The 23,917-nt window shown below is 44.2% G+C and overlaps 1 protein-coding gene across 3 annotated transcripts in view; it reads left to right on the top strand.

Annotated features, from left to right (window-relative positions):
* CWF19L2 (CWF19 like cell cycle control factor 2) overlaps window positions 1-23,917 on the top strand; it is a 190,736-nt gene that overhangs the window by 33,441 nt on the left and 133,378 nt on the right. For all 3 annotated transcript variants that reach the window (XR_015872510.1, XM_088456757.1, XM_088456758.1), the window contains exons 6-8: window positions 10,301-10,394; window positions 15,231-15,346; window positions 17,831-18,480. Coding sequence is in view for 2 of the 3 variants with exons in the window: in XM_088456757.1 (XP_088312883.1) it covers window positions 10,301-10,394; window positions 15,231-15,346; window positions 17,831-18,480 (860 nt within the window). In the remaining variant the exon portion in view is untranslated. The remainder of the gene's footprint in view (window positions 1-10,300; window positions 10,395-15,230; window positions 15,347-17,830; window positions 18,481-23,917) is intronic.

Here is a 23,917-nt window from a genome sequence, read left to right as displayed (position 1 = left end):
TCACACATTTACTAACATTTAAAAAAACACGGTCGGTTAGTAAATGTGTGATTTAGCCCCAGAATACAACATCACTGTTGATTTGATTTAGATCAATTTTAAAATGGATTAAAATCGACTTTTCATAAATATACCCTTCAGTGTCTGGTTTGCAATATGCTCCATCCTTCCTGATTATTTTAGTGGATAGAGTAGCTGAAATGCAGCTTATTAATAGTGACAGATGATATATTTGACAGGTGTCTGCATAATTTTGTAATTAAAAATATCTTTTATGGACCAGATTTTCGGGGCGTGGCCTGGAGTAGCATGATGTGGGGGGCGTGGCCTGGAGTAGCATGGTGTCGGGGGCGTGGCCTGGAGTAGCATGGTGTGGGGGGCGTGGCCTGGAGTAGCATGGTGTGGGGGCGTGGCCTGGAGTAGCATGGTGTAGGACGCTCTCTGCCAGCTCTCCCGCTTTATCCTGATTAAATATCCTGGTCAGGTGGATCTACCCGCTTCAATTTGGATATACCAGTGTGATATTACCTTCTGCATCGCCTGTGTGTTTCCCATCCAGTGTCCACTTACCTGCTGCCTGGTGGTCTCTGCGGTCGGATCCTGTGCTGTGGTGCTCCTAGTTCCAGTGGCTGTCTTTCTCTGCTGTATCCGGCTGACGGCTCTCTCCCAGTCCTTGGCGGTGATATCCGGTTACCTGACTGTGCTGCGTGGTTGCTCCCTGCTCCTCCTTAATCCTGTCTGGATCGTCCCAAGCGGTGTGGGACCCGCTGAGCCATTTTGAGACTGCTCTGATCTGTGGCTGCCTCCTGAGGTTTCCTGCTTGTGCAGCGTCACTGGTGCTGCGGGTGCACTGCTCCTCTGTCTCGGCAGTCCGATGGTCTCTTCTTCCGGGGATCCTCTTGCATATCGGCTACCTGTTGTCTGCTGTTGACCCTTCTCCTCTGTGGCCTGATCTGGTGAGCTCTGGTGTACTAGCCGCCGCATTCTTGCCGCTGGTTGCTTTCTCCTGTTGGGCTGGTGGTTCCTGTAGTATAAAATATAACTTTTATTAATTTATACATAATATACAAAGACTAAAAAGCAAAATATTTAAAAAGGGGGGAATAGTGTGTGTAATATGAATGAGTGTATTAATAAAAAGGCGTACGCTCCTATTCCACTATGTATCCTAATGTTAGTATCAGTTGACTGGTTACCATATGTAAGCCGGGATAGGTAAAGACCTTATCACCTTATTACTATGAACCATGCATGGGAATAATGTATGGTCTATATCATGTATAAATTAAGGCATAAAATAAAAGGTGAAAAATATACCAATGTAATTAAATGCTCTGATTACTGATGACACATTAACTTGGTGCAGTGCCATATCACAGAGGGACCCCCCGGACATGCACTTAAGCACAGAGACATTGGTAGATACAGCAGGACAGTGAGAATGACAGATACTCACTATCTGCATAAATTATTTCCCAGCAACACTTGCATATAGATTGATGGGAGTATGTATGTTATAAATCATATGGAATAAAGCTAGAAATTGTGTGGGAGACATATATCTATATTAAGAGCTATAAGACACTTATACCTCTTTTCCACCAAAAACCCAGGTCCGACCTGGGTTTTTGGACATGGTTCCAACCCTGGTCAGACCCATTTACACTGCACCTTTGATCTGGGTTACTCAAAGGTCAGCCCTGTTCACACTGAACTGAGGTCTGCCCTGCTAAACCTGTGAGGTCATAAAAAGTGGGAGGTGAATGCTCCACAACCACCAATCCGCTCATTTTAGGCATGATCCAGATCAGATAACCCGGGTTGCACCGTTTACACTGCACCATTACCTGGGTCCATCCTGGGTCCAACCCTGGTAGCTACCTGGGTTGGATTGCAGGGTCACTTGACTCAGGTTATTTTTCAGGGACCCTTTTACACTGAGCTGCGACCCGGGTAGACCCAGCAAAAACCCAGGTTTTTGCTCTGGTGTAAAAGGGGTATAAATGTGGTTGAATATTTAGGATATAAGCACTAAATTTTGTCACTGCAAGAGTGACGAATAAAGAGAAGAATCACACTATAAATGTGCTGAGACAGCAAAGAGTCAATATTAGAAATAAAGAACACCACATTTGTGTACACATGTGGAGAAACACTATAAAAAGTGGAGTACTCATGAACACTGTATAAGAATTGGGTGATAATCTATTAATAAATGCTAATAGGAGAGTTATTCTCCATTTTCACCATTTGGAACAGTGAAATGGCAATCCTCACACGCTCCAATCCATAATATAATTTAGGTAGCGTGGGCTATGATATTAGAGGAAAATATTACTCCCCCCTAGAATAGTGGGAAACCATTCAGCTTCCATTTGGACACAGGTACCTTACTATATTATATATCTACAAGGGGATAAGGTCCCTTATATCACGCAAACCTTAATTTATACATGATATAGACCATACATTATTCCCATGCATGGATCGTAGTAATAAGGTGATTAGGTCTTTACCTATCCTGGCTTACATATGGTAACCAGTCAATTGATACTAACATTAGGATACATAGTGGAATAGGAGCGTACGCCTTTTTATTAATACACTCATTCATATTACACACACTATTTCCCCCTTTTTAGATATTTCACTTTTTAGTCCTTGTATATTATGTATAAATTAATAAAAGTTATATTTTATGCTTTATTTTTCGATTAGGTCACTGCAATGGACATTTCCTTCTTCTTTGTATTAGTCTGTGGTATTACACATTGTCCGTTGTAGCACCCCCACGCTTCCGAAGGAGAGATAGTGACTTATGTGGGGTTAATGACATTGATACATATAGGCATATGTGGTATCTGGTGCAACAGGAAACCCAATTTGAAGTTGTATGGTTCCTGTAGTATGATCCATATCCTGGATCTGCTTTTAGTGACTTTGTTTCTCTCCGTGGCTGCATACCTCTATTATGGGTAGCTCTCTGCAACAGATCCTTCAGGCCATTGCTGCCTCTACTCAGAGACGTCTCAATAAGTTTGCGGACCATGCGATGGAAGTCCTTTCTCCTAGCTATGATACTTTGAAGATTCGCGCAGGGGTTGGATCGGATGTACCTTCGATGTATGAATCTGAGGTCCTCCCGTTTCCCGTACCTGAGTGTGTCTTGGATTCCTCCTTTTTAATAGCTGAAACCTTACCTGAGTTTCACTGCTTCCTACCTGAGTGTTTCAATTTTTCTACGGTCCTTCAAAAGATCCATTATCCGGTCATGTGGGGAGTGCTTGAAATATGGGACTTGTCGTTACAAAATCCTTTGTGTTCTTTTGCTCGTTATCAAGTGAGCTGGGACAGGTCTGTTTTTCTATTTTTGTCTCTTCAAGGGATTGAGGCCTGGCCGGATAATGTTATGTAACTCACCCTTTTGCCTCACTGGTTAGGACACCTTTTATACTTTTTTCTACTCACTATTGATGTACATATATGTCTGTAACAATTTAAGTATTGTTTAAGGGTGGAATTTCACTTTCGTGTAGTGCGGGAGAGCTGGGCTTAGCCAAGCTTAGGGTCATTTAGTGCATTGCCCTTGTCAATTATTTTGATCTGACATCCTCTATTTGGGTTGGGGGGGAGGGTTTTTTAGTTAGATAGGTAGTTTAGTGTAGACTGGGGGCTGGGAGTTGGGGATCCAGGTATACCTAGGTTGGGGTTAGGTCATACAGGGTGGAGGTTTCTGGGGGGTTTGTTTCTGTTTTTTTTTTTTTCTCTTTGTATATCCGGGCAGATGTGGATGTTTTGTTTTTTCTTATCTTGATATTCTATACTGTTTTGAGATGCAAATGAAATATTTGGAATTTGTAGTGGCAGAATATTTATGTACTCACCTGAGTCTAGGTGGGCCCGAAAGGCGCCTTCGGGTTCCCACAATATTTTTTATATATATATATATATATATATATATATATATATATATAAAGAAAAAAGGGGGGAATGACTTAGGGCGACAATACCGCTATTAGTGTGTATCTAAAAACAACAGGACTTATAGCCTATTGAATAAAGTGCATATTAGTGGCAAAGTAGCATATAGAAAGTAAATAAATAAACACTAGTTTGGACCATACATTGATTCAGAACATAAATACTGCCATTAATGTACATAGGCTAAATGACCTTATGACGTACAATCCAATGGCTAGTAAAGTGCTAAATGCCTAAAGTGCATAAGTGATTATAAATAAATAAAATTATATATACCAATACGTAAAAAAAGGGATAATTTTATTCTAAACACATGAAGAGTTCATAAAAGGCGGTTCCCCCATATAAATTAGGGCAAACCTTATTACATAAATACAATAAAAACCGCATACAATAAAATGAGGAGATCGCTTATCTGAATGAAAAGTATAGGAGTTCTGCATATAGTCCTTAGGGAAAAAGCTAGGTCCCTAGACATTGGATTGTATGTCATAAGGTCATTTAGCCTATGTACATTAATGGCAGTATTTATGTTCCTAATCAATGTTTGGTCCAAACTGGTGTTTGTTTATTTACTTTCTATATGCTACTTTGCCACTAATATGCACTTTATTCAATATCTATAAGTCCTGTTGTTTTTAGATACACACTAGTAGCGGTATTGTCGCCCTAAGTCATAGATATATCTATTTGGGCTTATCCGCATTAATATATACTAACAGTTTGACAGTTCACACTTGTCACTATTACTTACTGGCGCTGAATTCACTTTTTTGTATTAATAAATATATATATAATATATGTGGGCTAAATTGTATATCCTGTTTTCTGTGTTATGTCTTTCATTATTTGTACACTGCCCTATGCCAATATCTAATGTATGTCGCATTTGTTTCTACATGTCTGCCATACTTTTAATTACTTATTGTTTTTTTGTATGAAAAGGGAAATTTCAGTAAAAATTTACTGAATTAAGAAAAAAAAAAACTTTTATGGAGGAGGATGCATGGCTAGTGAGCCCCGATCACCAGTGCCCTGGTTTACATTCTATGCTCTTCCTGGCCAGCATTAACCGCCTCTACTAACTTTAATCGCCTCCCCTCAAGGTGTGGACGCAGTGACTGGTCACTGCTCAGATCCAGGAGGCTGTCTAGTCTCCCGATCTACTCACTGATGGCAGACGCTCTCTGGCTGGCTGTGGCTGCAGCTGATTGGACGTGTGCTCGGTGTCCCCAGCACCTGGCTTCTAGACAGCGGCAGGTGGCTTATCTCCTGCTGGTCCCAGCGCTGGACTGCTTGGCCTGCTCCTCGGAGCTTCCCTCCTTCTGAACAGCTGCCATCTTGGAAGATCTCTCCACACGGTATTTGTCCTTTTTGGCCCACCAGTCCACTGCGAACATACCACAAAGCCTTTCCCAGTTCTCTCTGGCAACACCTGCCTATTCCTGAAGGACATGTAATGCATGCCTAAATATGGATGTTGGCAGCACTTCATCTCCTCCTATCTCCTTTCCTATTCTGATGTCTCCCTGCTTTGACTATACTTTTAATATGGATAAATTCATTATGAATCCCACACCAGCAAAATCACAAAGATCAAAAGTTGAGCGTAAGACAATAAAGGATGAGATGCTCTCTGCAGACTTCCCTAAAAAAGGTGTCCTACCCAGACGTTGTGTGGGCTATCCTGGAGACAATGGAACCCCCATTTCACTCACAAACTGAAGTTTTATGCAGCTATCACAGTCTTAATGAATCAACTAGCCCAAACCTCATTCCAAGTCACCGCTAACAAATAGTGGCTTGGAGAACACGCTCCAGATATCGTTACCTTACAGGAACAATTTTACTTTCCTACAAAAAGTTCACAACTAAATGCACAATAAGCTCGGCAATCTAGAAAACCGCTCTAGGGGAAGCAGTCTTCATTTGTTAGGCTTCGCGGAGGATCTCAAGGACTTCGCCCTTTATAACTTCCTCAAGTCCGACCTTCCGGATTTACTCTGTCATTTTGAAGTTGAGCATGCCCATCACCTTGGTCCAACCAGAGTAACATCCTCCTCCCATCTTCGCACAGTCATTATTATATACTAATACTACGCTCAGAAAACTCTGCTCTGGATGACTGCTCAGAGGCTCAGAAATCTGGAGTGGTCTGGTCATACTGTAGTCTCCTACTGTTCCAGGACTATTCGGCAGAGGTAACTAGAACCAGGAAGGAGATGACTCCTGTATGAAATTCGCTCTTCTCTTCCCGGCTCGTATTTGTATTTTTAATGGCTTGGACTATAAGGACTTTACTTCAGCCTTTGGTGCCTTGGCGTTTCTAGGTGAGGACGACTCATAGCAAGGGAACACATGACTCAATGGATTATTCCAACTGACCATTGAGTTTGATAACCAAATTTAAAACCTAGTAGTGCATGTACTTATGTCCTCAGTTTTTAAGCTTACCTCATGCTTGATTATATCTGTTTCATGTTATATGCTAATTGCATTCTCTTTAGTGTGATTTATATTCCAACTGTATCATTTTATGTTTTCAATATGCAATGTGAGGTGGTAATTTATCTCTGATGGGCTGGGCTTCTTCATCATAGATTTCTACTCCCTAGCTCCTCTTTATATTGTCTCAGGGATGTAGGCGAGTTCCTCGCCTCATTCTTATATTGTTGTTTCATGTTGATTGCCTTCCTCATAGAACTATATTGTTTCAAGCTGTTTTTGAATCCTTGTGTTGTTCCTCCCACCCCCTTTTCCTTCCCCCTTCCCCCTCCCTTTATCCTGTGACACTGTCTTTCTATGCTTAGACAGATAGTTGTAGCATTTGCCTCATTTAATTCTCGATCAGGAGTGTACATACTGGTGCGCAGGGGCCAAACTTTTGATTTACTACATCGAAAAGGTTGACCCTGCTGGCCAATATGTTATTGTTCAGTTGAAAATAAATGGTACCCCCTACACATTATGGGCTCTATTTACTACAATCCGAATTTGTAATGCAGATTGTAGTGTGATATTACCGATTGAATTCGCATTGCGAATTCAGGCAATATCACAGGAATTTACTACAAATCCCTTGCAGAGACAGAGCTTGCGAGAAAGCTCTGGCCCTGCAAATCCCCTCTGGAGCCTTATCACGGTATTTTCGTAAAAAATACAGTGACAGGTGCCACGCGCATGCGCCGACTGGCCGCCGCTGCTACCCCCCCTGTCGCCAAGCCCCGCCCCCGTTGCTAAGCCTCGCCCCCTGCGATCGCTTACTAAAAATAAGTGATACTTAGGGCTTGGAGTCGAATTTTACGAATTCTACTCCAGTTGCCCTTTAGTAACTGTAGGTGATACTAAAATAATGTGAAAAGGGTGTGAAAACACCCTATTTCACATTATTTTTCTAAAAATAATGTAAATAAATAGAGCCCTCTGTAACTTATACTGCATATGACAAGCAATTGTTCCTGAACATAGCTAATGATCTTTATGCCGTTTCGACACCTCCATGACAACAGATAGGAACATTAACTTAATTGCTTTCAAAGTATGGAACACCAGTCCCCAGTTGCAGGCTCTTTTCGACAACTTTAAATTGGTTTACGTCATCTTAATAGGCAACTGCCAGACGCTTGGCTTCTCAGACACCCTACCGATAGAGTTTACCTACTACTGCCGTATTCATGACGCCCTGTCCTGGATTGATTATTTTTTAGTTTCTAATTCCCTGACTGCTCGATTCCTCACCTAAGGTATTGAACCTATTGGTTTGTACGATTAGCGCCCCAGTCTGGGTTACCATAGACAGCTTGGCCAACCTTGGTCATTTATAGACCTTGGCGATTTCCTACAGACCTTGCTGCTTCTAACAAATGTAAAAGTATGTTGGCGTCTGCATGGCATGCAAATGCTTACTCCAATTCGACAGACCCCCTGGGGTAAAATATGGTTCTCCTGGCAAAAAGACTTCCTTAGTCCTGCCTGTTTGTTAGATCCTATCCAGCACACTATGGGTCTCATTCAGACCTGATCGCAAGCGCCTGAGCGCACGCAGGCGGGTCGATGTTGGGCTCTGCGCACGCGCAGCGGCCGCACTGCGCGTGCGCAATCCCCGGAGCGAGAGACAAATTCTCTCGCTCCGGGGCTCACTACAAAAGGAGCAGCTGTCGATGGTGATCGATAGCTCGCCCCATTTTGTAGTTGTGGCGGGGGGGTGGCTTCACAAACTAAGGCGTTCCCGTCGGAACGCCTGCCGTTTGGGGGCGGCCCCACTGACATCACTGGTGATGTCAGTGGTGAGCTTCCGGCTCTGATAGAGCCGAAAGCTCACTGGGGCTTGCAGTAGACGAAACTCTACCACAAGGGTCTCGTCGCAAGCCCCGATGGTCACCCACAGCCTAGCGAGCGGCCAGGAGGCTGGCTCAGAAGATAGAAGCAGCCACCCTCATTCAGAGCGAGAGCTCGCATTTTACGAGCGCCTCTGAATTAGTTCCTATGACCGTGGAAGAGACAGGCCACTGTCCATAATATGTGGTGTTGCCCTAAAAGCTTAACATTTTAGCATTACACAAACACCATACACCTGGTTAGGCACTCCTGGGTTTATAAGGCGATGCTTTTCACTTGTTTTGATAATTAGCAGCCTTTTCTCCCAGATTAACAACCCCACCCTCTCCTTATCGTCAGTATTAACTTAGAAAAACAGGCTATCTTAAGGAAGTAGACACCCCTCTCTCTACCTACAGCCGGCATGGTGCAGACGTAGTCACTAGACCTACCTTATTATGACGGAAGAACCGCACTTCTTGATATAGAAAATAGGGTCGTACTCTTTTATGCTAAATTAATTCTGTTTCCAGACTCTATGCTGCCGACGAAAGTAGATATTATTTTGATAGTCTCTGATGCCATTGAGTGGTACCTGCTGCCACAGCTCTGATATTGCTATTACTTGAAATGATGTATATTTGATATGTTTCAGAGTAGCTACTTTTCTGTACACACCCTGGTGACAGATTCCCTACAACAGGAAACCATATTTTACTCTAAGAGTGCAGCGCTGCATTCTGCTCAACTATCCCCGTAGATCTATGTGATCGCTAGAGCGTTGTATAACATAACCAGCAGGAATTCTAGAGACCCAGAAATAACATGTGTACGGTCATGACGCAGGTGTACCCATGTGAAATTTGTCTTACTTAGCATAGAAATTACATGTCCCTCGCATTACCTGTGCCATGTTGTGGAACTGTATTTCATCACATTACCATTGGACGTTTGCCCTGGCATGTATTGCTTTACATTCTCCTCCATATGTGATGCTGCTGTTAGGTGATGATAGGATTGTTATGCTTTCTGCAGTGACTATTGACACCTCCTTTATATTTATCACATGTTAGATCTGCTGTCTCTTTGTCAGGGGAGTTGATACAGATCTTACAACTGTCCTGGGAATGAACAAATGCAGCGTATTCAGAAGTAGAGTGTTTGTTCCTATCTCTTTTACATGCACAGTGGTATATACTCCATATTCCTATGTATGGCTAGGGCAGGAAAGTCACTGCAACCACAGCAACCGCTTTAATACCAAAACAAAGTGCTCTCAATTGGCAGCGTCCAGCACATATTAAGCTAGTGCCAAGATTGTGTTCTGACGGATCAAGCTTCAACCTGATTGGCCAGTGGCCCTGTCAAACCGAAAAGTGGGATGTGATTGGCCTGGTTCACATCAGTGTCTGAATGACTGGATCCACGCAATTTGTCCTTTTACATGTACGGTACGAGGGATTTTTTCTTTTTAAGCTTGCAGGTAATTTTTCTTTGCTATCCTACAAATCATTATCTCCTTTTCAAAATCTCTCTGGAGTGCAAACAAATATGACTGCCAGACACAAGCTCATACACAGCTCAGCATGCCATTTAATGGCAAACGGAAGAAAGAAGAGTGGATTTTGCAGTGCACACAGAACTCGGAGGCTGCGTTCCAAAGCGATTGCCATGACAATGTATAGAATCATAAATCATTAATAACAGCCTGTAGAAAACAAACAAGGGAAAATGGTAAATAATGGCATTCATCTTATAGCCTGCCTCAGTGATTTGTTAAAGCATACACCAATTTTTTTTTTTCCTTCATGAGATTGCAGCTTTAAAAATAGTCCTGTCACGGTTTTTAATCTCGGCATTTAAACCCCATCTCAGTAGGTATGCATTCTGAAATGGGGAGCCCGGCACATATTGTTCTCTCTCTTATCTATTGAGCTTTTTACAAAACCGTTTTGGAGAGATTGCAGAGTTTATTGAAAATGAGAGTTTGTATTTATTTCAGGAAAAGCTGCAAGCCAGGGAATTGAACCCGTTCTGGAAGGACGGTGGTTCAGGATTGCCACCAGAGGAGGGAGATGTAACCTCAGTTAAAAAAGGTAAATGCAATTTCCACTGACGCGGCTTCCTAGATTTAGCTTGTCTGTTGGTATTTTTCCCTGTCACACTGAAGAGTCGGAAGGGGCCTTGAATGAGTGGAAATTGCAGTTCTGCCGCCACAGAAAAGTATTATTAAACATTTGTCATCTATCTATTTTCTTATTTCTTTCTTCTTAACAATCTAGTACATTATTAGAACCAATGTAATAATTTTTCCCCAATGCCAGCGTCCCTCACAAGCACCGTACAGTTTTCTAAAATGTTCCTGTTCTCTCCATCTAAAATTACAGAGGCGACTTTTCAGAACCCTGCAAGTTACTAGATAAATAAGAGTAGGCTGTATTGCTGGGAAAGTTGGATTGTTCTATGTGTATACAGTATTGGCACCTTGCCCCCTCTTCATACCACCAACTTCAGTATTGCTACAGACCAAACTGGCATTATAGTGACGGAGGCATTATGCACAGGGTGACGTAGTCTGGAATTGAACCTGTTCTAATGGATTTGTGTGCATATAATATACCTAGCGGTAAGTGCTGGGATAAATCGGTAACCATGTACTTTCAATACTGTTGTAAGTCCTAATGTAATAGCTCCAGTAAGCATTATAATAGTAACAGGATATTACAAAAAGCTGTATGTAGAGGGAGATCATGTAGATCCGTTTCTCGGCGCTCACTGTAGGTACTAGAAGCAATTGATGTGAGTGCTGCAGATCCCTATGTTTAGATGCCCCAATCTAAACTAGTGTGATAAATGACCAATTGAACATAAATGTAAACACAATTTATGTTATAGTAGGGATCGCGCTCTCTTTAGTGAATGTAGTAAATGTTGTAGATTGGACCCCACTTGCTGAAACACTGAGTGAAATAATGCAGACTGGATATATACCAAGGGGGATGTACAGAGTAATTTATTGATGTCACTCGCAGTATAGTGAGGACTAACTGTTTAAAATACATGCATGTGGCAGCTAATACTCTGCGTGGTTTATGCAAAGGAACATATGCAGGTGGTGGGGAGAGATGGGGGGGAGGGGGAATGGACAGGCACTGGACAGATGGATCGTGCAGGGGACAGTCCAGTGACGTGACTAAGTGTGCAGGGGGAGGGCGTCCCGCACCGCACTGCACTGAGCAGCTGATGGTAGATGGTAGCAGGCTCCAGACTACTGTGCGCTCAACTCTGCTGAGAGGAGACTTGGGAAAGCGGAGGGACGTATGATAGATGTGTGTGATGAGAAGCTCCTACGCGTGTCGGCTAACCTCTAGCCTTCCTCAGGGAGTTGAGAGCACAGTAGTCTGGAGCCTGCTCTTCCCCTCCAGCCCGCGAGATCGCGGGTCCGGACGGGATTCAGCACTTTACATACTGTGGAGACCAAACCAGCAGCCGCACTGAAGGCGCACGCTGGAACACGGTCTGACCAACGGCTATAGTAGGAGTGGATGAAGACTGCCAAAAGAAGATACCAGGACCCGGACCAAGAAAGAAGATAAGATGAGGCCTCACCAAGACTGTCATCTAGACTTGTTATACTTCAACCCTGACTTTGTGATACTAACAGCTCATAACTACCATCAGCTGCTCAGTGCAGTGCGGTGCGGGACGCCCTCCCCCTGCACACTTAGTCACGTCACTGGACTGTCCCCTGCACGATCCATCTGTCCAGTGCCTGTCCATTCCCCCTCCCCCCCATCTCTCCCCACCACCTGCATATGTTCCCCTGCATAAACCACGCAGATTATTAGCTGCCACATGCATGTATTTTAAACAGTTAGTCCTCACTATACTGCGAGTGACATCAATAAATTACTCTGTACATCCCCCTTGGTATATATCCAGTCTGCATTATTTCACTCACAGTGTTTCTGCAAGTGGGGTCCAATCTACAACATCTACTACATTCACTAAAGAGAGCGCGATCCCTACTATAACATAAATTGTGTTTACATTTATGTTCAATTGGTCAAAAAGCTGCTTATCCCAATTCCCTTTTTTTCTTAATCGCTTTTGTTAAAATATAAAAATAAAAAAAGACAGAAAATGAAAAGAAAAAAAAAAGTTGTGACCTAATTAACAGTATTATGTTGTAGTGTTATTTAGTAATTTCAGAGAAGCATTCAGCAGGTTAGGATCAATTGCAGAACCAGGGGGTGCAGTTCTTGCAGTAGTAAAATGAAACGGAAGTAAATTAACTCACTTTGGATTCCTAATCTTCTGGATGAGTCTTCACGGATTCATACTGGACACTGGAGCTACTAAAACCTGATGTATCAGATACTTTGATACATTATAAGATCCATACACACGGAGCAATCAGACAATGATCAGATATCATTGTATGATCGTCCTGCATGCGCTGGATGTTCGATATCGAACATCCAGCACATGTACCAACCCCCAAACAACTATAACGAGGGTCCCTTTAGTAACCAGGCTAACCTGGTCGATATCAACCAGGTTGGCATGCATGCACGGAAGATGGTCGATATCGACCATCGTTTGGGGGTTGGAAGGGCCCAAGAACAGGATGATATGAACGATAACGATATGATCGATATCGTTATTGTTCATGTCGTCCTGTTGTATCTGACCGTGTGTACGCACCATTACACTGGTTTAACGTAAAAAGTCACCTGATCTTTCTATAACTCCCTGCACTTTACTTAAATTAAAGTACTCATAAATGTAACTTAGAAGATATGTAAAACTTGGCTGCTACAGTAAACATTAAATGTCCCCTTTTCTGGTATTCCCTGGTTTGCTTTTTAATTATACAGTACTTTTAGTTTCTTATTTTGGTTTGGTTCAACATTTCTTTTTTTATTTATTAATCTTCATGGTCTTATGTTTAAACATTTACCCCAGAAAGTGTTAAAATTGTATGGCAACCCCTCTCGTCCTCCTGGAATTGGAAGGGTCCAGTGTCTGGGTCCCTCGCCATTGGTTAAATTCACCTCCCAGTTCCAAATCCCCGGTGAACTTGGCCAGAGCAAGGCAGGAGAAGTTGCTGTTCTAGCATTTAGAGACATCAGGGCTTGCCTGAGTTAGATTGGTACTTGGTCATTAAACACTCTTAAAGTGCCCACACACATAGCGATTTTTTTCCAGATCTGGCTGATTCCGACACATTGGAACGACAGATGGGGTAAAAAATGCCCAAATCGTGAGTCCCCACTCACGATCACGATGCGATGCGCGCCCCTCGCAGGTCGCACATCGCATCTTCAGATCTGCTGTGCAGTACGGCAGATCTGACAATCTAGACACAAATGCACTGTTAAAAACTCTGGCTGCAGGAGATCGGATGAAGATTGGACAGCATATCGTGTTCACAGCTGCCGGGGGAGAGTTTCAAGGGAAATTGGACACATCGTCGGATCGTGAGCACATCGGTATGTGTGTGGGCACCTTTAATGTTTGGTGATGTAATTCCAGTTCAAACTGCCACATCATCCAGCAGGTGAACTGACCATTGATCAGGTATTGGGGTTTGTCATGGTGGTCTAGTTGTGGATATAGGGTTTTTATAGTATTTGTTATATTAATTCTGGGCGGAATTGTTGTCTTTGTTTTAAAAAATAAATAAATAAATAAAAATTGCTGACTGATTACACAAGAAAAATCCCTTCCTAATAGCCCCCCAGCCCGCAATATCCATTGAGTTCTCTAATAATCTTTCACCCTGGGACTCCTCACTGTTTGAACACGATCCATTACACAGGCTTTATAGAAGAACTCTATAGGATTTTCCGTGGCGATTTTTGGCAGGAACAGGGCAAATACAGTTAGCCGACTAAAGCTGCATACACATGGTACGATTTGTACCACCAACGACATGAAAGACATTCTGCCACGTACGGACGATCATAGATATCGTTATCGTTCATGCGGTAACGCGCATCGTTGGTCGTTCACTGAATAAAAATGACCGATATGAACGATATATTGTTGAACGATATTATCGTTCATATCGTATCGATATATAGTTCCGTGTGTATGCACCTTTTAGAGTTTATTTAACATCTGGCTACAGGTTCCATTTAGCTACACAAGAGCAATGTTTTGTTAAGGAAGGCTTGTTTACATATACACCTTTAAAGGATTTGTAAACTAAATGTTACCATTCAGAGGATTATGCAGTTTAAAGTGTAAATTCAAGAGATGATGGTCGTTCCTGTCCCATGTAATATACCCTCTATTTCTTGCGATTATATGTAGTCCTATTAAGGAAATAGTATTTTAGTTGATTTAACAACTGGGAGCTAAAGTTGAAAACCTCTTTTTCCTGTTACCTTACCACTAATAATAATAATGTTTGTGCTTCAAGTTAAAATAAATTCAGAGAATATAGTGTAAGTAGTATTCATTCTAGCACCCTGCAGCTGTTAGAACCCGTGCAGTTCCTCTTTCCTGTCTGTGATTTCGCTCTCTGCTCTGGTGCTTCTAGCACACAAACTCCTTAATCTCAGCAGTTTGTTGCATTATCTGAGTGTGCTAGAAGCACCAGAGCAGGGAGCGACACCCCAGGCAGGATAGAGGAACTGCACGGGTTGTGACAGGTGCAGAGTGCTAGAAGGAAGACTAGTGTAAGTATATGTTGTTAAAACTTAAAATTCAGGTGGGGTTTAAAAAAAAAAAAAAAAATGGCACCCTTCATATCCTACTGAATAAATAATCAGTATTACGTAGGTTCAACAGCAAAAGTGATTCTTGTTAAGATCCCTACTACATATTGTAGCTTGTTTTCCATAGCAGTAGGGCTTGAAGAGAAAGTTTGGAGTTTCAATGCTATCGTACCCGAGTCCTATATTATTGTACTTGTCCCCTAGTTCAGCATGTTGAAGATGGGGGCCTGAGCTGGCTAAAAAAATCATTGCAGAGAATGAAGGAACAGTCGGAACGAGAGAAGAGGAACCTGGACGACATCATAGCTCAAAGATATGGTGTAAGAATAATTTAGTATTACTTTATATATTTGCATATTGTACTTTTTTTTTTCCCCCTTATCAAATTGTTATAGTACAATATACGAACCTACGCACACTTGTTTCAGCCGTTCTCATGCCGCATGTCTGACTTGTCAATTGTTCCTAGCTGCTTTGTTAGGAATATTGGTAAAGTGTAGAATGATGGCCTTTACTGTGTTTAGGTGATGGGACACTAACGGTGACAATCACTACGGTTTTTAATTTTTCCTACGTACATCCTATAAAACCATGGGATTTATACTGTTTTTGCTGTAAAGGGGCCTATCCATTAGGCGACCAGAAAAACTGAACGTCTAGCGGTCAGACCTTCAGGTCGCCGGGTACGGTGCCCGCACTGAATGACGTTCACTGAACATCTTTCAGTGCAGGATCCCGACCTCCTATCTTGGAACATGGGGAACCTGACGATCGTCGTCATGTTGATCAGCATGTTCCGTAGATATTAGGGGTCGGCAAGGACTCAGCGTGCACGCGCATCGCTGGTCCTTGCCGGCTATCCGTTACACGACTTTGTGAACAATGCGACCAAAACCTCCTGGATTTGGTCGTATCGTTCAAAACGTCGTGTAATGCAGAGCTTGACAAATTTTTCTAAAACCTAGGAGCCAGGATGAAAGTGTAGGAGCCAGACCCCCCTTCCCCCAGGGCAGCATTACTGAGCACCTACGCTCCAGGCAACCAACCCCCATGGCCACACCACTAACTGGGTACCCCAGGTAAACCACCCTCCCACAGCCACATTATTGAGCAGCTAACCCGCCTCTCCAGACAACCAACCCCCAGAAAGACCACCCCTCTGCAGTCAAAAAACCCCGGGCAAGCAAAGCCACCACCGGCAGTGGGCGAACTAGAGAGTGGTGGGCCCAGATGCAAGAATATGCTTTTGGGCACCCCTCTGCAGTGCCCCCAGTAGTGGTCCCCCCCTCTGCAGTGCCCCCAGTAGTGGTCCCCCCCTCTGCAGTGCCCCCAGTAGTGGTCCCCCCCTCTGCAGTGCCCCCAGTAGTGGTCCCCCCCTCTGCAGTGCCCCCAGTAGTGGTCCCCCCCTCTGCAGTGCCCCCAGTAGTGGTCCCCCCTCTGCAGTGCCCCCAGTAGTAGTCCCCCCTCTGCATTGCCGCCAGTAGTAGTCCCCCCTCTGCAGTGCCTCCAGTAGTAGTCCCCCTATGCAGTGCCCCCAGTAGTAGTCCCCACTATGCATTGTCCTTAGTAGCACCCCCCTATACAGTGTGTTAGTTACACCCCCCCCAATACAGTGCCCCAGTAGCGGCCACACCCCCTGTGCAGTGCCCCCAGTAGCGGCCACACCCCCTGTGCAGTGCCCCCAGTAGCGGCCACACCCCCTATGCAGTGCCCCCAGTAGTGGTCCCCACATATAGTGCCCCCAGAAGTGGTCCCCCCCTATGTATTGCCCACAGTAGTGCTCTCCCCCCTTTTAGTGCCCCCAGTAGTAGTCCCACCCTTGTAGTGCCCCCAGTAGTAGTCCCACCCTTGTAGTACCCCCAGTAGTAATCCCCCCTTGTAGTGTCCAGTAGTACTCTTCCCCCTTTTAGTGCCCCCAGTAGTGTTCTCCCCCTTGTAGTGCCCCCAGTAGTGTTCTCCCCCTTGTAGTGCCCCCAGTAGTGTTCTCCCCCTTGTAGTGCCCCCAGTAGTAGTCCCACCCTTGTAGTGCCCCCAGTAGTGTTCTCCCCCTTTTAGTGCCCCCCAGTAGTGCTCTCCCCCTTGTAGTGCCACATGTAATAAACAAAAAAAAAACTTACCTGAATCCCCGCTCCCGCCGCCATCCGCTCCTCCGTTCGTCCTCCCCGGCCGGGCCGCTCTGCATGACGTCTCTCCCATTACCCACTGCAGGAGCCGGAAGATGGAGCGCCTCCTGCAGTGGGCGCAGCGGCAGTCAGTGAGAGTCTAACAGACTCTCATTGGCTGCCACACAAAACAAACACACAGCTGCCGGCGCCGGCGGCTGTGTGTTTGTCAGTCACTGTGTAGCGCTGACCAGACTCTGTCCGGTCAGCGCTACATGCGCGGTGCAGTCTGTGTCACAGAGACACAGACTGCCTGCGGCCCGCATGGCGTTGCGGCCCAGGGGGCACATGGCAGCCTGCCCCCCGGCCCAGCCCGCCACTGACTACAGGGCCCGGGGGTTGCTGAAATCTGGTCGCCAGGCAACCATTTCTGGTCGCAATGGGAACCTGGCCCCCGGGTTTTGTCTAGCCCTGGTGTAATGGATAGGCCCGTACAGCTACACATAAATCAAATACCGTGTTACAACTTTTTTCTTTACTTTTTGTTAGTTGTTCTCAGTTTTTAGTATAGGTTATCTATATAAAACCATTTTTGCTGTACAAGTTATGTTGTGGTATTGTCATTTTTAGCAATGTCTATTGTTTGTTTCCATAATTTTTAATTGTATTTTTCTTTTCTTCTTTTTTTTTTATCTTGGGCAGTCTATGGAAATCTTCCAAAACAAAATGGAAGCTGCTGAAAAAGCGGCTTCACAGAATCCCAGAAGAGAACGCGATGACCGAAAAGATAGCTGGAGAAGATCGTCGTATCACAACGATGAATCGCGGAGATTTGTAAAACCCGAGGACTATGAAACAAATCAAGATAATTATAGGGACAATCGCAGACATGATAGATCTTCCCATAGACACGGTGGGGAAGATAGCTTAGGTAAAACAAATGCAGAGGAAAGTGATTTCAAGGGGAAGAGAACAGAATCAGAACGTAGAGGATATCTAGCAAAACATTTTGGAGAGACTGCTGATCATAAAAGTTCTTCTTCCAAACTCAAGCACCAGTTCTTAAAACCATCTGAAGATGAGGACGATGTGTCATTTGCCACTGGATTAAAACCACAAAGACATAAGTCCATCTTATCTCCTGAGGCCTCGACACAAAATCGATACTCTAAGCCTGCAAGCGATGATCCTCAGCCATCATGGAGGAGAACGTCATCAAAAAGTCAACATGAAACGAAACAGCAATCCAATCTTGAGGTCTCTAAAGTCGTAAGACCGAATGCAGAATCCAGTAGCAAGGATTCAGATGTAAAGGACCCTCCGTCTTCTGAAGCCAGGCCTCCATCTCCACGGTAATCTTTTCATTAATAGAATAAGTTTTTTAAACATTTTAAGTTTCCTGAAGTTGCCAGTTGCGTTATATATTCTTTGCTTTTAATTTTTTATGACACCACAATGGTTCTGGAGTGATGTATGTATGCATAGAACATACAGGATTACTTAAGTAAACAAGTCAGACCGATACTGACAGGTTCACAGATTAACAAAAATACTAAGGGCCTCAGTTATCAACGAGTTTTGTCATTCACAACAATTGATAAAACTCGTTGTTTATGATAAATGGTGCTCCAGCCAATCAGCTCCCAACTGTCATCTGTTTGAAAAATTACAGTTGGGAGCTGATTGGCTGGAGCACTATTATCATATGCAACAAGTTTTATCACTCGTTGTGAATAATAAAACTCGTTGATAAATAAGGGCCTTAATCACAACCAACCTGCAAATTACATGTCACTTAGGGAAAACCTAAGGAGACAGTGCCCTGTGCGCTGAGCCTACATTCTAAAGGGAAAAGATCGGACTCAGAGTGTGGAGAGCAGTGAACCTAGGAGGAGGTTGGGGGTAGACTTGAGTGAAAATGTGAGTTTTACGGATACATTTAAAGGCTGGAAGGCTAGGTGGAAGTCTGAGTGTGGAAAGGCATTCCCGAGGTTGGGCGCAGTAGTGGGCGGAGGTGATCAGGGAGGGGAAGAGTGGGGGAGAGTCAGTCTTTATACTGGTATCCATCTCCTTCATGTTCTTGTTTAAACACGGAACAGAGAGACGGTAGATGTTAAATGGCCTTTGCTCTTTGTGTCCATTAATACAGTAATCTAGAGAACTCGCAAAGTGTTTTAGTGTGGATGCACTAAGTTTTTGATTTTAGTGGTCTCAACATTAATCCCTTTCTAACTGGCCAATAGCAGTTTTTTCTGTATTTCTCATTCCACTATCTATGTATTGTTCCATTATTCATGTCTCATCGGGATACATACAGGTTGTCCTACAAGAAATTGAATATATTCAACCCCTTGGGGCCAAATCGAACATATTCTATAACAGATTTCTGCCCTTAACCAGTTTTACCAACAAATTTTGCTATATATATATATATATATGTATGTATGTATGTATGTATGTATGTATGTAGATAAATATTTTATTTGTCTTTTTTTTTTTTTTTCAATGTATTTTTTGTATTTTTATCCAGCAACATTTCTACTTCTGTTATTTGGAATAATTTAGATGAAAAAGTGTTTCCAATAACACCAGCTTTGTAGCGAGCTGCAGAGGTCAGGCGGTTCTCTTTTAAGACCTGCCATGTAGTGAATAGGTTAAGAAAACAGCATAAAAGAGGAGTGTCGCTGAAAGCTTTCCTAATTGATAACCACCTGCTGCTTCCAATGGTTTTGCAAGCCCAAATCTCAGAGACCAACAGAGAGGAAATATTTTTTCCCCCCCTATCAAACCGTGCGGCTTCTGTGCTCTCTAGCTTCCTGCAGCTCAACAGAGCAGATCTATTAGGTTTTTATCTTTTCTTCTCCGTATGTACACGGCAGACTGAGTTACACCGCTCTCCTCTAATATTAGTGCCGGATAGCTGCTGTGTAATGCAATGCCTTCTCATCTCCATTCCAATAATGAACTTACTCGCCTTGCGGAGAATAAATGAGCTCGCCTCTAATGATTTTTTTACATTCCCATTGTCCGTACACATAAAAATGACAATTAGTTACGGTGTCCGTTTGCTAAAGGGCAAAGAAATACTCTACTTTTTAGAATGACTGCTTTATCACATCCAGGGTAAGTTGCGATGGTTACCTTGGGGCGAGAAACTGGAATCTCAGTCCTAACAAACTCTAGCAGGCAAAGCCTCCTTCACTTTTGTCTTCTGCAGACTAGTATTCTGTGACCAATACAAAAATGTGTCATACAAGCCACGATTTTAGCAATTTTGCACTTCTGAAAAGTCCATATTTGGTTTCAGATTGCGGTGTTAAAGCTGGATACAACAATGTGAAGAGTAAACCACCCCCCCCCCTCCCCTCACACCGACGGGCCAACATATCAGACGGCTAGTACACATAAGACGATCTGCTACCCGGCCGCCCAATATGTCGGCTCCTGCCACATCCTGCTGCACGAGTTCGTCAGTCGCAACGTTGGATTGAGCTGCATGTAGGGACAACCTGATGATGCGGTTGATGACCCCGCGGGAGCGCGCAAAGGCCGACCTAGTGGGTACACATTAGACGATTTTGACGATCTGATGGTCCGATCCATCGGATCGTTTAGTGTGCACCCAACTTAAAGATAGAGCCTGAAAAAAAATTGACCTACAATTGCACTTAAAAAGGCTTCATTCACATGGACATTTAGTCCACAATCCTTATCATAGACTCTTATGTATGTTCCACCTTTGATTGACGTCTCCAGCAACATAAAGGAATAAACCATATACAAAAAACAGACACAATAGTGTGATACTCTTTTTGTAACACTTCACCATCAATATGTTGTTAAAAGGTAGAAAAAATATCCTGTGGTTCTTTTATAGAGAGATCCAACTTCAAGAGAAGAAATATGCTCCGCTCACAGCCAGGAATTCCCTCAGCGTGCAGATATGGCAGTAACACAATGCTTACATAAGGCTGGTGTTGTAAATCCACACCTAGCAGATAAATCTGCAGATCGATTGATTTGCAGGTATATTATAGATGATGGTCGTTCATATACACTGAACGACCATCATCTTTCAGGCAGACCACTCGTACACATTTGTCGATGGACAGCGATATCTGTCCATCGGCTGTGCATCACAGCCGTCACGATATGTCTATGAACAACGACGTTCACAGACCTATCACTGGCCGACGGGCAGCAGGTAAATTGTCCGATCAATTGATCGGCCAATATATCTCAGTGTGTACCCAGCTTTAGCGTTGGTATCTTATCTCAGTACCGGGACAATGGAATGAAGAATACTGATTTTCAAGGACTGTCCGCACTACAAATGCAGGCTTGGTAAATGTCCCAGAATATTGGGGGTCTCCAGCATTTGCCCTCCGGTGTCCTGATCTCACAGTTTTATCTCTCAATCTTTCTGAGTTAATGAGAAAATCTCTGCATTTGGCGCGTAATCTGGGGGGGGGGGGGGATTTTGTACAGCTGTGAGCGCTCTGTGTCCACCTCTCAACTAGGCCTAGATTGTCTGGCTTAATTTCATTAATTTTACACAGTGTATTAGAAGAGCTGATGTCTCTGTTCCCTTACTAAACACTGCCATCTGTATTTTTGGGGTTGGGTACAGGATACCGGTGCTCGGGATCCCGGCGGTCAGAATTCCGACCAGGTTACAATCCTGATGTGGAGAGATGAGTAACCTAACCCCTAAACCTAACCATAACCCCCCCTACTGCCTAAACTTAACCTCCCCACCCCAGTGCCTAAACCTAACCTCCCCACCCCAGTGCCTACACCTAACTCCTCCCCCTTAGCGCCTAACCCTCCCCCTAAGCCCATTACTCATCTTCGGGATGCCGGCTGTCAGGGTTGCGGCGCCGCTGTTCTAAGCGTCGGCACCCCACATGTCAGGATACTGAATGTGTCCCGTATTTTTGGGGTGGCGTTAAATCTATACTAATTTCATAAGAACGTACTGTCCAAGTTGGCGCAAAAATTACTGAACCGATTTTCATAAAAACTGCGTCATTTTGTAGTGGAAACTCCTAGAAATAATCTGCACTTTGTCATTTCGATCCGTCAAGTTAAAGCTGAGCAATAACAATCAAAAGTTATTGACATCATTGCAAGAGATAGGTGTGGCACCACGCACGTGGCCGGTAAGAGGTGGGGAGAGAGGGTTTTTCAGCCTGCATTCAGTTTAATATGATAGGTTACATAGCAGTCTGTGCACAGAGGACACGGTGACATTGGTGTGAGTGGTGAGTGAATAGGATAGGCTACATAGCAGTCTGTGCACCAGGCACACAGTGACATTGGTGGGAGTGGTGGGTGAATAGGATAGGGTACACAGTCTATGCACAGGGCACACAGTGATATTGGTGGGAGTGGTGGGTGAATAGGATAGGCTACATAGCAGTCTGTGCAACAGGCACACAGTGACACTGGTATGAGTGGTGGGTGAATAGGAGAGGCTTCATAGCAGTCTGTGCACAGGGCACACAGTGACATTGGTGGGTGAATAGGATAGGCTACCTAGCAGTCTGTGCACAGGGCACACAGTGACATTGGTGGGAGTGGTAGGTGAATAGGATAGGTTACATAGCAGTCTGTGCACAGGGCACACAGTGACATTGGTGGGAGTGGTGGGTGAATAGGATAGGGTACACAGTCTGTGCACAGGGCACACAGTGATATTGGTGGGAGTGGTGGGTGAATAGGATAGGCTACATAGCAGTCTTTGCAACAGGCACACAGTGACACTGGTATGAGTGGTGGGTGAATAGGATAGGCTTCATAGCAGTCTGTGCACAGGGCACACAGTGACATTGGTGGGTGAATAGGATAGGCTACCTAGCAGTCTGTGCACAGGGCACACAGTGACATTGGTGGGAGTGGTAGGTGAATAGGATAGGTTACATAGCAGTCTGTGCACAGGGCACACAGTGACATTGGTGGGAGTGGTAGGTGAATAGGATAGGCTACATAGCAGTCTGTGCACAGAGCACACAGTGACATTGGTGGGAGTGGTGGGTGAATAGGATAGGCTACATACCAGACTGAGCACAGGGCACACAGTGACATTGGTGTGAGTGGTGGGTGAATAGAATGGGCTACATAGCAGTCTGTGCAACAGGCACACACTGACAATGGTGTGAGTGGTGGGTGAATAGGATAGGCTACATAGCAGTCTGTGCACAGGGGACACAGTGACATTGGTGTGAGTGGTGAGTGAAAAGGATAGGCTACATAGCAGTCTGTGCACAGGGCACACAGTGACATTGGTTTGAGTGGTGGGTGAATAGAATAGGCTACATAGCAGTCTGTGCACAGGGCACACAGTGACATTGGTAGGAGTGGTAGGTGAATAGGATAGGTTACATAGCAGTCTGTGCACAGAGCACACAGGACATTGGTAGGAGTGGTAGGTGAATAGGATAGGTTACATAGCAGTCTGTGCACAGAGCACACAGGACATTGGTGTGAGTTGTGGGTGAATAGGAGAGGCTACATAGCAGTCTGTGCACAGGGCACATAGTGACATTGGTGTGAGTGGTGGGTGAATAGTATAGGCTACATAGCAGTCTGTGCACAGGGGACACAGTGACATTGGTGTGAGTGGTGAGTGAATAGGATAGGCTACATAGCAGTCTGTGCACAGGGCACACAGTGACATTGGTTTGAGTGGTGGGTGAATAGAATAGGCTACATAGCAGTCTGTGCACAGGGCACACAGTGACATTGGTAGGAGTGGTAGGTGAATAGGATAGGTTACATAGCAGTCTG

This window comes from Taudactylus pleione, unplaced genomic scaffold, assembly GCF_031769625.1.
Source record: "Taudactylus pleione unplaced genomic scaffold, aTauple2 ptg000711l, whole genome shotgun sequence".
NCBI classification, from domain to species: domain Eukaryota; kingdom Metazoa; phylum Chordata; class Amphibia; order Anura; family Myobatrachidae; genus Taudactylus; species Taudactylus pleione.
Note: the sequence above shows the minus strand (reverse complement) of the source record. Positions and strands in the feature narration are given on the sequence as shown.